This window comes from Lagopus muta, chromosome 5 (assembly GCF_023343835.1).
Source record: "Lagopus muta isolate bLagMut1 chromosome 5, bLagMut1 primary, whole genome shotgun sequence".
Taxonomy (NCBI): domain Eukaryota; kingdom Metazoa; phylum Chordata; class Aves; order Galliformes; family Phasianidae; genus Lagopus; species Lagopus muta.
In genome coordinates, this window is record NC_064437.1 from 31,202,620 (window position 1) to 31,218,133 (window position 15,514).

The 15,514-nt window shown below is 45.3% G+C and overlaps 1 protein-coding gene across 2 annotated transcripts; it reads left to right on the forward strand.

The window, feature by feature from the left end:
- The first annotated feature begins 856 nt into the window (after positions 1–856).
- LOC125693372 (lipase member M-like) lies at positions 857–11,579 on the forward strand. Of its 2 annotated transcripts, none has more exons than XM_048945228.1 (10): positions 857–998; positions 6,885–6,999; positions 7,297–7,414; positions 7,654–7,852; positions 7,984–8,093; positions 8,406–8,542; positions 9,056–9,202; positions 9,657–9,728; positions 10,969–11,034; positions 11,214–11,579. In XM_048945228.1, exons 1-10 carry the CDS (start codon positions 898–900, stop codon positions 11,442–11,444), a joined length of 1,296 nt encoding a protein of 431 aa, XP_048801185.1. In that variant the 5' UTR covers positions 857–897; the 3' UTR covers positions 11,445–11,579. The 2 variants fall into 2 exon arrangements, with proteins under 2 accessions (XP_048801185.1, XP_048801186.1); XM_048945229.1 differs by lacking the exon at positions 857–998 and adding an exon at positions 6,520–6,539.
- The last annotated feature ends 3,935 nt before the right edge of the window (positions 11,580–15,514 follow it).

A 15,514-nucleotide genomic window follows, 5' to 3' on the forward strand; every position in this document is an offset into this window, starting at 1 on the left:
CCACAAATCAAACAGTTGGACTGCTTCATAATCACTGGAACATATCAGATCCCTGCAGGACTGGTGTGAATTGGTGCAAATGTCTTGCACATATGGGTTTTATCTGCCCATAGTGCAGGGGGACATGGCTTCTGTCTGGCTGTGAACCAGCAAAGAGCCACTGGACTAATAGGAAAAACTCCTTTACCTCATGGACACTTAGGGCTCAGCAAAAGTTTCTGTCTGTCAGCTGCCTTGCTGGTAGCCACTAGGGCATAAGGAAAGTTTGAACTGGTTTGAGTTCTGAAATCGAGTTCTCAAAGATTTTAAGATGTGTACATTCTTTGAACTTCAGTTTTCCAAAGATTTTTTTTCAAAGCTTTGCAGCTGTTGTTGCCATTTAAAAGCATGCTTTGAATGCTTTTTTTTTTTTTTTTTTTTTTTTTTTAAAAGATATACAACCTTTGGAAAAGAAGCTAAAGCCAGCTTCTCTCTTTTGACAAATACCATATCACATCAAGTTGACAGCAATGTTTGCAAAACCTTCTGCTCCTGGAGGGGCTTTCTGCAGGGCCACCAACACCAGAAGCCAGTGTAGAGGCAGGAGACTTTGAGAAGGAAGGCCACCAAGCACCCTCTCTGCTCACAGACTTGCAAGGTCCAAGAGTGCTCAAAGGCATTTTAGTTGCTCTTTCCTAAATTGCTCAGAACTACTTGCTCTTTGGCCAGCCACTATCTGGTCACATAAACGCAGAAGTCTTGGACTGAGCATTCTGGGACAGTGATGTTCTAAGGAAAAGGAATGTTCTGGACAGCAGGGGGTGCTGTGAAAGCACTTGAGAGAGAAACTCGAAAATGGTCACCCCACATCTGTAGCCCACAACAGGGCTCAGGTGAGCTCAGCAGGTGGAGGTGGTGATGAAGGCCAGGGTACAGGGCATTCGTTCCCCAGTACCACCTGTTGTTTGGCTGTGCATCTCTCAGAAAGTGGAGGAGACACAGTACTGTGGAAGCCAGAAGTAAGTCTCTTCATAGTTCCCTTCACATGTTCTAGTTGGTAATGAAGCTCACTGCTGCTTCTTTTAGCCTATTACTATCTAACTGTATAAAAAAATTATTTTCCCTCCTGTTTATAATTTTCCTTTAAATATTGGAAGGTTGTAATGAGGTCTCACTGGAGTCTCTCTTCTCCAAGCTGAACAAACCCAGGTCTGCCAGCCTTTATTTATGGGGGAGGTGCTCCAGCCCTCTGGCCATCTTAGTGAATTTCCTCTGGACTCTGTGCTGGGGGCCCCAGACTTGGATACAGTACTCCAGACAAGGCCTCGCAGGGGTAGAGAGGGACAATCCCCTCCCTTGCTTTCCTGGTCACACTTCTGATGGCACCCAGGATACAGTTGGCTGTGTGGGCTGCAAGCACACACTGCTGGCTCATGTTAAGTTTTTCATCAGCCAGGACCCATAGGTCCTTCTCAACAGGGCTGTTTTCAATGAGTTCTTCTCCCAGTCCGTATGCATACCCAGGATTGGCTGCCCCAGGAGTAACGCTTTGCACTAGGCTTTGTTGAACTTCATTAAGTTTATATGAGCCCACCTTTCAAGTTTGACAAATGCCCTTCTGATGGCATCTCTTCCTTCTGTCCTATCAACTTGACAGGAGTTGTGCCACTCAGCTTGATATTTGAGATATGTGAGGAGCGGCTGAGGTCCCTGAGTCTGCTTGGCCCAATGCAGAGCAGGCTGAGGGGAGGCCTCATGGTAGCCGTTGCAGGCTCAGTGTTGTGAAAAGGAGGGGGTAAGGCTTTGAGGTGTGGCTGGATTAGTATTAGATCATCAAACCATGTTGGTGGAGTAGGGGAAACAATGTTAAGGGCTCTGGAGGCTGGAGCAGAGATCCACAGGCATCACAAGAGGACCGGTCTCAACATGGTCTTGGCTGTGCCATGGATGGAGACCAGGAAGAGAGGTGGGACAGAGGCAGCTTTCTTATGTCTGAAGGTGCCCAGCACTACTAGCTATTTGATACCAACTTTGATACCAGCTCCAAGGTTCCAAGAGATCCTTCCTAATGAGCAGCATGCCAAGGACACTGGTTCCTGTAGGTGCTTTCCAGCATCTCATCCAAGTGCTGACCTGTCTTAGCTGTCCAGCCCCTTCTTGAGTGTTACTCTTGTTGGTCTTAATACAAAAGAAGGCAGCATCCTTTGGACCTGGTGCTAGAGAATCTTATTAAAATAGATGGGTTGTAATGGGCCCTCACTGGACCAGTCTTTAGTGAAAGGGATCTCCCTGCCCTACACAGGCTTCTGGAGACTTCTGAAACTTTGGAAAGAAATGTTAAGATGAGCTCTTGTGAGGCTTTATGATGAGCCAGCATGGGAATGGGGCCAAGGGCAGAAGACATGGAATTCAAGAGTGATACCATCCATGAATCAAATGTAGGTCTCAGCAGACATGGGCACCTTAGGCTGCCCTGCAGGTTTTGGGGAGCTGTGAGGAATGATCACCACTTTTGAATGACCTGAAACACTTTCAGATATTGATGAGTGTGCAGAGCCCCACCAGACACACACAGTATTACTCAGATTATATGCTTGAAGGAAGAAATTCCTGCAGTCTATGGAGAGAGAAGACAAAATGTAATGTTTTATCTGCACAAACAGTCACTGACAGATGCAGACGATCTCAGGAGAAAAGGCAAATGGGAAACCCATTCACAGGTTCACAGGTAATGCGCCTGATCCCTCTACTCTGGCCTCATAGCCCTTCTCTCTTTAGTTTCATTTCTACAGACCGTTCAGAGGAAAAACAGCATCTCTGGTCCTGTCCCCCTGGATGATGTCTGGACAGAACCTTCTGTGCACAGAGATGTCCCCACCTTGCAAAGCTCCTGACACACTCATCTGTGGTGTCCCACCAAAGCTTCTGCTCAGAGGCTTGCTCATCCGTGGTCTTTTGGTCCAGTGACTTGTGGGTCGATCATGACTTGGGGAGTACCTCCTGCTGTGTTTCTGCTGTTCAGCCATCCACAGGTTAGGTGGAACAGACCCCTGTAGGTCTCCAGCTAGTCTCAAAGCAGGACAATTTTCTAGCCAGATTAGGCTACTCCTAATCTTTGCTTTGTCCTGTTCAGTTTTAAGCATCTTCAGAAATTAACATTCCAGCAATCCAGGACCTGTTCCATTGCTTAATTGCATTTACTAAGATTTTTCCCTAAAATCTAGATGTATTTCTGGGCCTTTCACCAACTGCTGATCTTATCCTGCAGGTCACTGGGCAAGAGGTGGTTCGTTATGATGACCTTTCTTGGGACAACATTTGAGAGGTATTGAGACAGGAAATACCATTCCTGTTACACTGTAGGATCATTAGAAGTCATTAGACTCTCTGCTCTCTACAGAAGCAGCTTGCCCCACATGGGAAGCTGTTGCAAAAGCTTCTTCTTGATATCCAGTAACATCTCAAATATCTTATGCTCCAGCAATTGCATGCCAATGGCTTTCCCTGACACTTCTTAACCTTTTACTTATATCTACATTCTTCTTGGGTAACTCTGGTGAAGATTTTCAGTGCAAGGTAACAATGTCTTGCATAAAAGGAGCCTTGGATGATCAATTTGATAATCAAACATTATTTAACCATATGGCACTTCTCAACATTTTTTTAACTCTCCTTTCCTGCTTTGTCAGGTCCAAGTCCAAGCCTGCTTGGACTTGCTGCTTGAAAGTTTATTTGAGGGCAGGGCTCCCTTGCATTGGTATTCCTAGCTTGGTATTTTGCCAGCAGCATGTAGTCATTCTCTATGCAGGAGAGGCTGTAAATGTGGCCATATGGACTGAGTAGGAAAGCAGAGGGCAGTGAAGTCATGGGCAGAGGTGTTCGTAGGTGTCCAAGTTCCTGCAAATAATCTGTACATCTTGTGCTAAACACACTGCTGAATTTGCTCTATCCACCACAAGTACTGGCGATACATGCTCTAGTTTGCACAAGTCACTGTAACAGAGTTTGGAAAAAGACCACAAAACAAGCTTGCGGGTAAATAAACTCTGCAGTTCAGATTGCTCAGACTGCTGCCAGCCCTGGTCTGAGTCCGGACATTTGTGCTCCAAGAAACCACGTGTTACAAAACCAGCCCACTTCCTCTAGGACCTTGGTTGACTGTGGGGAAAAGGACCTGTAATTAAACAAAGCTCTTGCTAGTGCCACATCCTGCTATTTCACACAAGTGTTTCAATTTAGGAAAACTAATAATAAAACAATAATTCTGCCGATGAAAACCACAGTAAGCGTGGGTTCATCCAAGCCAGAGTCATTTCACTTTGACAAAGAAATATGCTAAGAAAAGGTGGCGATACAACACCAAAAAAGTGATAAGCGCTTTTTTTTTTTTATCATGCTGCCCTTCAGATTACAGAAGAGGAGGCTGCAATCCACATTCAGAAGTATGGAAAAAAATGCAGTTGTCAGATGTGGATATTCTGGATGACATGCTTGTTACCCAACAATTTGTTATCTCCTTTCAAGATGCATTGCTTTGCTCTTGCCCTCTTTGAGGTTCAGGACACCCTTCCTGAATTATCCTGGAGAGGAAGAGCAGGCAGCATCATTGCAGAGAGGTCAGGTTTTGTGTCCTTGATGGACAAACCTCAGCCTCTGTGTGTGCCTTTATAAGCCAAGGTAACCGGCTCATTTTGTGTCATTGTCCTTCCCAACTGCACGGACGGGCCTGGAGCAGAAGGTCAGGTTGAGCTGAATTGTGTACTTTCCTTCTAGCTCATGCTGTTGCTGAAAGAAATGTTTCCAACGGAGTCAAAAGGTGTTCTTTGTTGCTCCTGCTATTCATTTCTGCTTCTAGAGACACGCATCAAGAGCTTGAGCATTTTGGTCTCTGTAGTAGTTTCCTCTAGAGAGTCTGCTTTGCAGTTGTGCATCTGAGCAATGAGGGTTTTGTGAGCATCAGCTCTGCTGCAGTGAGCTCAGGGAGTAGTGCAAACCTCATGCCTCTGGTTGGACATTTTTCTGATTCTCTGTCCCTTCTGAGGTCATGTGTGTGTCTCCACATCGATAGCTTTGGCTTTGTTGGATCCTGCTTGTGTTATGGTCTCTCCTCTGAGAAAGGCACTGCTGGACTTTTGTCAAATGTGTGGGCTGTTGGTGTTTTCTAGTAGACTCCTTTGTTTAGTGCGGGGGGATAAACACTGGCAGGACTGGGTTAATGGACCCTCAATACCTGGGGTCTGAGCTCAGAGGTGCTATAAGATGCCGCAGAACCTCCAAAGAAGATGAAATGGGATCTGATGGGAGTGCTCTGCTGGTGGAAGCAGGGGATGCCCTGCTGCAGGCTGGCTCTGGAATGCACCAAGTACCTGCGGTATTTTCCAGGAGTACTGATGAAACTTAGATGTCTTGCATGCAGGAGATGTGGACCATCATTTCATTTGGGCTGTATGTGATCTTACCTATGTATTCTGAAACCCTACTGCCTATTAATGAACATGCTGAATGCTACAGTGTCTAATCTCTTTCCTTCCTCCTTTGGCACAGAGGTTTGATCTCTTGGGATAGCAGGACAAGTTGTTAAACATAAATGGGTAAATGACTAAATGCCAGTGCTCTCACTGACACTTGTGGGCTTTGAGTCAGAGCTTGTGCTAGGTCTGGGCTATTGAGGTGTGCCATTGCAATATTTAAATAACGTTGACTTGGACAGCAGAGCCTTCAGTCACGTCCTCCAGGTTGTATGCAACATCTTAGTGCTTCTTCCTACCGACAGAGCCCACTGCTCAGCTGGGTGAGGGGATGGGCTGCTGCATTTTAGAGGGGACTTCTGCAAGTCTTTGGTCCAAGTACTACAAGTGGGACCATCCCCTGTGTTAGATCAGATCACCCTGTGTACAGCCAAGCCTTGAAAACCAAAATGTAGATCCCTCTTTCTTTGTTACCTTGTCCCAAGGCAGCTTGCACGTCCTACACTCTTGCATGCAGTCTGAACCCCCCACACAAGTTCCTCATTACAGCACCTACTTCTTCTTTGTCAGCCTCAGACTGGCTGGCCAAAGGCAGTGCAGGGCTTACAGCTCTTCTGGACAGGCAAGGGAATCTTTCTGACAAATGCAGAAAAGCAGGCTCTCTTGGCACAGCATCTCTGACACAGCCTTGCTGGTCTTTGGCAGTTTATGCCATCTTAATGTCAATGGCTACAAAAAAAAATCATAATTTAAAGGTAAATAAGTTATGTTGTTGCAGTACCTCAAATTCAATGGACAAGGGGTTAGCATTGCTTCTCATTCACTGCCACATTTTACTATTTTTATAAGTAAATGCTACAGAAAGTTGAATACAAACAATTCTGTCCACCCCAACAAGGGAAAGAAACTGTTTCCTAAGAAGGGTGTGCAGCAGGAAAACACAATTGGAATGAAAATCTGGGATAAGTTTTGCAACAGGACAATAGTGCTGAGATTATTGTTATAACCTGTGGAAGGATGACTCATCTGACATCTGCTAATTTCTATGCAGGCCAGGCTTCTCGCTCCTTATGACCTGTGCTGCTTGCTGAGGTAGCTATTTCAGTAATATGGTCTGTCTTTGACTTCCATAGACAGGGCCTGGATTGGGAAGCACTGAAACCTGGGTTTTGGTGAGAAGCAACACCAACACACTAATGCACATTGCACAAAGCTGGGTACTAGCTAGCATTAATGGATGTGGCCCCCAGACTTATGCTGACAACATTCTACATCAGCATGGCCACATTTAGGTGCAGAGACCCTAGTCAGTCATGATGGCTGTGGCAGTGGCCTCCTGCCCTCACATGCCCCTTTCATCCCCTGGGGACACTCAGGCAATGTTTGGCGGTGCCCCTAGTACTCCATCTTGTTCACACCAGACCCACTGTCCCCTAGGTGTGACAGCGAGATGTGGCTGCTGTTGGTGGCCCTGGGCCTGGCCCAGGAGCTGGCTGATGCCATCCCACGTGGAGAACTGAGCCATGAAAACCCCGAGCAGTTCATGAACATTGTAAGTGCTTCAGGAAAGAGTCCTCCCCAAGGTACCCTGTTCTCTGCCTGCGGTCAGCCTTGTTGGGGAGGGCATGAGATGTGGCCAGAAACAAGTTTTTCTGATTTTTCTGCTGGTATCTCTCACTTCATGCCTTCTGCATGAAGTTGGCTACTCTCTGGTGGTTCTCCAGAATAGATGGCTCTGCTGGTGCATGTGAAGGTGACACCACGCCATGATGGCACGTTGTGGCCATGTCAGCCTCAGAATGCTGGACAGCAGTAGGTCACCTCTTCCATTGCCCTTCTGTCCATGCAGAGTGAGAAGATCCACTTCCAAGGGTACCCCAGTGAGGAGTATGATGTGCTGACTGAGGACGGCTATTTCCTCAGTGTGAACCGGATTCCCCATGGCAGAGGCAACACTGGGGACTCAGGTGAGGTTGATTTCACCAGGCAAATAGCATAGTTATGAACCTGTTCAGAAACAAGACTATGTACAGGAGGAAAGTTGTACAAAGCATACTTTCCTGGGGCAAACCCTCAGTCCTGGATCAGGGTTTCCTGACATCTCAGAGACAGAGATCTCAAATATTCACTGAGATCCATGAGGATATTTTCTTTCCATCGAGGAAGGGATTTTCTTGTGTAAAGTATCTGATTTCTTCTCATTCAGGATCCAGGTCACCTGTGCTGATAGTGCATGGGTTCAGCTTAGATGGTGGTGACTGGGTGGACAATCTCCCTGATAGCAGCCTGGGCTTCATCCTGGCGGATGCAGGATATGATGTATGGATTGGAAACTGCCGGGGCAACAGCTGGTCCCGACGGCACCTGAACCTCTCTGTTGACCAGGAGGAGTTTTGGGACTTCAGGTGAGGAAGAGCATGAGGATTGGGCCAGGAATCAGGGCTGCTGGTGTTACCCACCCCAAATCCTTGGGAGGTTGCGAACAGCTGGAGAGTGGGAAATGGGCATCCTCTCCAGCCCCTCTTTTGCTTTCCAGCTTCCATGAGATGGCCATATATGATGTCCCAGCCATGGTGAATTTCATCCTGCAGCACACTGGGCAGGAGAAGCTTTTCTACATTGGCCATGCTCAGGGCAACTCTCTGGGTGAGTGGGAACAAGGAGCTGGATGTGCAAAGAGTTTACTATGTGTTATGCCTTATTCTATCTTTAGATATGCTCCCCTTCCCCTTCTCTTCCAGCAGAAGTTTGTTCAGAGGAAAAGATCACCTGTTCCCATCTATCCCAGCTCTGAGCTGCTAGTCAAATCTCCTTCTGAAGGATCACTTTCTAACAACAAAAAAAAAATTTCAACAAGATCCCGGGTCAGAGATATCCTCAGTCAAACTAGGCATTTTGACATATATGGCACTATTGTTGCTGCTGGGGTTATTGTTATGATCTCTTGCTGTTTTTCAGGTTTCATAGCATTTTCAAGCATGCCACACCTGGCTGAGAAAATCAGGCTGTTCTTTGCTTTGGCTCCTCTTTACACCTTTCATCATGTTAAAGGCCCTGTGTTAAAGATTGCATTTCTACCAGACGCACTGTTGAAGGTATGGTAATATTTTTTGTGCTATTCCCATGCATTTTCCCAAAGAACTAATTAAATGTAAGTGATTTGGGTAAGTCACATCCTTTGTGTCGTGATAGCTCTCCAGCTGTCATTCAATGAAACTACACCTGCGCCTGGTCTTGAAGATCCCAAACAACAGGCTGTCCCTGTGTCCAGTTGAACACGCACGGGTTTTACTCTAAACCCATACTTGTTCCTGTTTTTAAACAGAGGGGAAGATGAATTGTATGAGACTGGCTATCTCAGGCAGAACTTTTGGAGCACCAAGATGATGGGCACAACAGCATGGGGTGGAAAGGACAGTGATGGCTCCATGCTGTTCTGAGGCTCGGATGTGATGTGGAGAAGCCTGCTTGTGAGGCTGAGTGGCTCAAATGTGTCCCCAGCCTTACTGAGTAGCTACCTGACAATGCTGACTGAGGTCAAGAGGGTCCTGCTAAGAGAAGACGTATGTTGCAGGAGATGCAGTGACCTGTTTTTTTCACTCTTGCAGATAATATTTGGAACAAAACAACTAACCCTGGTGGGAAGGGAGGAGAGAGCCATTCTTGCTAAGACATGCAGCAACATGCTAATAGCTGAAGTCTGTGAAAATGAGATCTTCCTTATTGGTGGATACAACAAGAAGAACTTGAATGTAGTAGGTGCATCAGCTTCTTTAGTCACAGTGACACACTCCATTTCTAATTTCCCTGAGCTTTCCCTAGACAAATGGAAACAGATACTGAGATTCAAAAGCCAGGGTTTCCTCATTCCTGGAAAGCACTGCCAGGTGATTTTCTCCTATCCTGCCCTGAGTGTGTTTTACCTAGATGCTGTGGGGTAAATATTCTCTGCATGGCAGAGATTAAGATGACAGCATGAGAAAGTGGTTATCAGTTATGCACCAAACAAAAACATCTTTGACTGGTCTGGTTGTATCTACATTTTAAAGTGATGGTTTATGACATATATTTAAAAGCAGCTACTCATCTCTGAATAGAGTAGAGATACTTTCACATGTAAAAATTACATAGCAGTTACAAGACAGATTTTATTATGATTATGATTTTCATCATTCTGAAATCACTTTGAAAATACTTCCTTTTCTTCAGAGTCGACTGGATGTATACCTCGCTCATTTTCCAGACTATACATCAGTAAAAACCCTTCTCCACTGGGGACAGGTAGTTACTCTGATTTTATAATTACTATAGCAAATGTCTTTTGATCTGTGAATATGGTATTTTAAAATGTTGCTTCGTTCACCCTAGAAGCGGATAAGGAAATAGTGTGCAAAGTTAACAAAAGTAATTTGATATTACTACACCAAAGAGTAGTAGATAATAGTGAAGAAGTCTGGTACAGTCTTGGGTAAGCACCCTATGGAGGTATTTTTGGGATGCTCTCTTTGCTCCAGTGTGCTTGATCCAGAGTGTTTGTTACCTGAGTTCTTAAAGCACATGCAAGGTGAAGACATGATCTGAGACAGCTAGCATGGCTTTGCCAAGGGCAGATAGTACCTGACCAGTGTTGTGGCCTTCTGTGATGGAGTGACAGTAGACAAAGGAAGAGCACCAGTAGACAAAGGAAGAGCAAGTGATGTCATGGACCTGGATTTCTGCAACGCCTTTCATATAGTCCCACATCACATTCTTATCTATATATTACAAAGGTATGGATTTGAAGGCTGGACTATTCAGTGTAACAAAAGCTCTTTGAGTGGTCATAGCCAGAGTGTTGTGGTTAATGGCTCTATGTCCAGGTGGAAGTTTGTGAAGAGTGGTGAAGATGGGTCCATCTTAGACTGCTGCTTTTCAACATCTTCATAAATGACACAGTGGGACTGAGTGCATCCTTAATAAGTTTGATGACGACACTAAGATGAATGGTGCAGAAAAAAAGGGATGCCATACTAAGGGACGCAAAGAAGTTTGAGCAGTAGGCCCAGAAGAGGGCTGTGAAGATGATGTGAGGACTGGAGCGCCTGTCCTACATGGAAAAGTTGAGGGAGATGAGCTTGTTGAGCCCAGAGGACAGAAAAGCTCCAGGGAGAAAGCAGCCGTCCCGTACTTAAAAGGAGGGAGACTGACTTTCTACACAGTCTGATAGCAATAGGACATGAAGGAGGGAGTTAAAACTAAAAGAGGGCAGGTTTAGAATATATGCTAGGAGGAAAGTCTTTACTCAGAGAGTGGTGAAGCACTGGCACAGGCTGTCCAGAGAAGTTGTGGATGCCTATCTCTGGAGGTGCTGAAGGCCAGGTAGGATGGGGCCTCGGGCAACATGGTTTAGTGGGTGGCAACCCTGCCCACAGCAGGGGGGTTGGAACTGGATGGGCTTTAAGGTCCTTTCCAATCCAAACTGTTCAATGATTCTATGATTCAATTATTCCACGATTATGATTCTTAACACTTTCTGCTTCAGACTGCCAAAACTGGGGAGTTCAAGCAGTTTGACTACGGGGAGAAGAATCAGGAGAAGTACAACCAGGTAGGCAGGAGCTTGTGGATGAAGAGGATGACGCTGGCTGTGTGGGATGAGGGTCGCATACTCCAGTGGCTGATGTGGCTAGAGTCTTCTAGGATGTTAGACACAGTACGTCACACCTATTAGTATCTATTAGCATTATTAATGTCATAGCCGATGAATAACTACCTCATTTCCCCCAGACCACCCCGCCCTTCTACAGGATAGAAGACATGACAGTGCCGACTGCACTGTGGAGTGGTGGGCAGGACTGGGTGAACCCGCCTCCGGAGACCAGTCGCTTGCTCTTCCGTATCACCAACATCATCCACCATGAGCACTTCCCGGACTGGAACCACTTTGACCACCATTGGGGTAAGGATGCCCCACAGCGCATGTACAGACAGATTGTCACTCTGATGGATAAAAATTAATGAAGAGACTACATGTTGGCCTAGGGTGAAGGAACCATTTGTTCCCACAATCTCAGTGACACGAGTTTTGGATGAGGTGTGCTGCTCTCCTCTTCCCTTTTAAAAAATATCTCCTATCACCCTATTCTGCACCAATTCAATGAGTTAAAAAAATCACTGCTTGAATTCTGTCTGCCCTCTGTGACTGGAAATTGCAATAAACTCTTGTATAACAACTTAACTGCACCTTTTGCTTGGTAGGCGCACCGTGTTTGTGCTTGCACGCCACTGCTGGGGAGGGGTGTGCAGAAGATCCTGGCAATATTTTTTTTATTTTTCTTGGCTCAAAGTATTGATTGTCTGGGGCATACTGTGGCCTGGTTGGCCCCAGGCTTCCTACCAATGCCAGAATAAGTTATCCCTTGGCTACAGGTGAGCTCCCACAGCGACCTGAAGAACCTGGGGGATGTGTAATACAAAAGAATATCCTTCCTCTTGCCAATGGAGAGTGGCCTCAGCCACAAAATCAATACTTCCTTGCCAGCTCTGATGCATTGCCAGTACACACAGCTTGATGAAAAGGCATTTTGATCTGACTTTTTACTCCAGAAATTGAGCATGTAATTTGGGGTGTGAGTTTTGGTGAAGGAGGGGTGGCACGAGGCCTCATCCAAGGACCTGGAAAGGTGAGAGTGGGATAGTGCTGACTTCAAGAGAGAAATATGCAACTTGGAAGAAAGTGGAAGAAAAGAAAGAGGTAGCTGCAAACCATAAGTCCAAGAGATTGTGAAAGAGCAACCCTTCAGTAGAAGGGAGATTTAAGCTAGGTAATAGGAAGAAGTTCTTTACTAAGAGGATGCTGAGGCACTGGAACAAGTTGCCCAGGGAAGCTATGGTTGCCTCATCCTTGGAGGTGTTCAGCTTCAGGTTGGATGGGAACCTGTGCAGCCTGATCTAGTGGGTGACCACCCAGCCCATGGCAGTGGGGTTGAAATTAAGTAACCTTTAAGATCCCTTCCAATACAAACCTATGATTCTACAATTCTCTAATTTGATGATCTGAGCTGTGTCGTTTGGCTAGGTCTTTAGTAGGAGATAACTCACCTAAAATAGTGTCCCACATGACCTCCTGGCAAAAATGACAAAAACTCAGCTATGCTTCATAACAATTTTTGAATTTAACATTCCTACATTGTTGTCTAAAAAAATATCTATCTTCTTAGTATCTTGGAAATCTGACTTTCTGTCTGTCTTCCTTTCACTCTCCCCACTCCTCTCCCTCCATCCATCTCTCTCTCTGTCTCTCAATATATCAGGCAGCCAGCCACTATTCCATAGATCTATTCATCTATCAATCCTATCCTCCAAATGCTATGTGATGTTCTGTCATGAAGCCTACTTAAGATGGAGCTGCATTTGAACAGCACTGTGAACAAAATGTAGGGGCTGAAAACAGAATTTCCTTTCAAAGAACCTTGGCATGACAGATTCCACATAGATTTTGTTTGACCCTGCTCTCACTGCATACTACTGCTGCCCTGTGTTTTGTTGCAAGGCTGGGATGGGTGGCAGGCATTGTCCTCCTTGGCTGGCAGCCTCAGAGTACTATGTGGACAGTGTTTGCCGTTTCAGGGTGCTCGAGGCCAGGGATCACCCAAACCCCTGGTGTTTTCAGTACGGCATTCCCAGACTGCCTACCTGTCCCTGTATGTTTGCTGCCTGAGCACCCTGTGTTAGATCCACAGGAGACAAGCTGTTCATGGCATGGGGAAAGAGGGGTGTCCAGGGGACCTTAACCTTGTTCCCCACTGCAGTGCCTAACCCGAAGCAAGCCCTTAATGGACCTGGGGAAGAGACCTACTGGGGGCATGAAAGCAATATGCACAAAACCAGACAAGATGGTGGTTAAATGGGATATCAGTGTTCGCTTCTCAAAACCATCATTCACTGTGCATATCTACTTCTGAGGGATGCTGGAATAGAGGCCTCCAAAGGCAACACTTCAGCGATCCTATTATAAGGGAACTGAAAAAATAGTGGTCTAATGGCCATGGCAGACCTTTGTGGCTTATTTTGCTGAATCGTTGGCCACAGGTGAAGAAGAGCAAACTCATCAACTCTCAGTGTGTTTTGGGTATGTGTGTGGGCATGTGCAAGGAAACAGGTTCCAAGAGAGGATGCAAATTTGCCACGGATTCAGTAATAAATACTGGAGATAGAAACTTTAGAAACAGAAGCAGTACCTAAATGATGTTTAATGATCTGCCCCATGATCAGAACAGATCTAGTTCTCATCAGCAACTCAAGGACTCAGGAGAGAATCTCAGCATGAAAATCTGATTAAAGAGCTGGATGATTACATACAGCAACTCCAGAAGATCAAAGATTTCCAAGAAACAGACAATAGCATTTCCCCATCTCAGTTTGCTCACAAGCAAGGGCACTTAGCAGCATTGGGTGTGGCAAGCACATTCAATGCACAGCCCAATAGCATGCTAGCCCTGTCTGTTGATTAAATGTGCTAACTGATTTCCTGTAGAGTTGTGCACGAGTCTGCCTGCAAGTCTCTACACACATTAACACATGTGCATTGTGGTTCAAAGAGGAAGGTTTTAGGAGAATCATAGAATAACTGATCATCCCGGGCTGGAAAGGATCCAGAAGGATCACTGAGTCCAACTCCTGCCTCCACATTGGACCACCCAGAAATCAGACTATGTATCTGAGATTGACCAAATACTTCATGCATTCCAGTGGCTTAACTTCCAGAACTCCGAAAATTCTGAGTACTAGCAGTCCAATGATAATAAAAATGTTGTCAATACAGGTAGAATTAAGACTTGTGAGGTCTGTTTGCAACATCTGAATGTCTCATCTTTTAACCCACATAAATATACTTAAAGAACAAAGTATAGCTTTTTATATTGTTCTTAAATATACTTAAAGAACAAAGTATAGCTCTAAACTCAAACTGACATCAGGCAAGTAGCTTGTGGGACTGGGATCCTGGTCTCAAAGCATCAATTGCCAGAAGGCATTAGGTGTGTACTCAAATAACATGTTGAGAAATGCAGGTAGCATCATAGTTAAGCCATCGATAGATTGCCTGATAGAAGGTTTATAACAGTAAATTAGACATCAGTATGTAGGATTGGAGGCTTTTGCTGTCTATTTGCAACACAATGCCAAGGCTAATGAGAACTAATCACGTACACACTTGAGATTGCACCTCTGAATAATACACTTTAGGTTCTTCTTTCAAGTTAAAGGGAAGTCAGACTTGTGTTATTTCGGCAAATAATAAGAACTCGAAGAAACTTCTGTTCACCATTTTATATTTCATTTCCAATGGGAAAAACTGGAAATACAATTACTGCCATGTTGCAAGGAGGCAGACGGGAATGCAATCCCACATCTGCCTTGTTACTGCTTCTTGTTCTGAAACAGGATCACAGGAAAATCCAGGGTGGATAGTCACCTGCTCCAACCACCTGCTGAGAGCGGGGCTGCCATGACAGAGCTAGGGGCTCAGAGACCCTTCATGCATAACTGAAGTCTTCTGGTCGCCATTGGGAAGCAGGGGTGAAGAAAAAAAGCCTTTTGTGAAGCCATGTCAAACTCAAATTTGCTGAAATCTGCCCAGAAGAACAGCTTGGAGGTTTACTGCCCCCTGATCATGAAGAACCTGTTCAAATGGGGGCTGGGATTTCCATCCAAAACCTCTCAAAGTTCAGTTGATGTGCTCATGATCCATTTTGCTCATACTGCAGTTTGATCTCTTCAATTATTTAGAATGGTAAAAATAGGGCAAAGATGTATTTCTTCCCACACTAGCAGTAATTAGCCTGAAATTCTGGAGAGCAGTCAAAAACAGAGGGCAGCATTTTGCTCTCCATCCAGACAAGGAGGTCAAAATACCAGGAAATATGTTGGCCTCACAGTGGATTAGTGTGGTTACTGTGGCCTCACAAATTTATGTTGTGAGTTGCTATTTTGGGAACAGGTGAAAAGCAGGGGATTGAGAAGTTCTTATGCTATGCACCAACAGATCTGTGCTTTTGTTGTTGGTGGAGGTTGTTTTTTTTTTTCCT

Coding starts and splice junctions, on each gene's coding strand:
- LOC125693372 (XM_048945228.1), top strand. CDS start 898: ATGAAGGCCAGGGTACAGGGCATTCGTTCCCCAGTACCACCTGTTGTT. Junction 999..6,884: donor CAGTACTGTGGAAGCCAGAA/GTAAGTCTCTTC, acceptor ACTGTCCCCTAG/GTGTGACAGCGAGATGTGGC. Junction 7,853..7,983: donor GAGGAGTTTTGGGACTTCAG/GTGAGGAAGAGC, acceptor TTTGCTTTCCAG/CTTCCATGAGATGGCCATAT.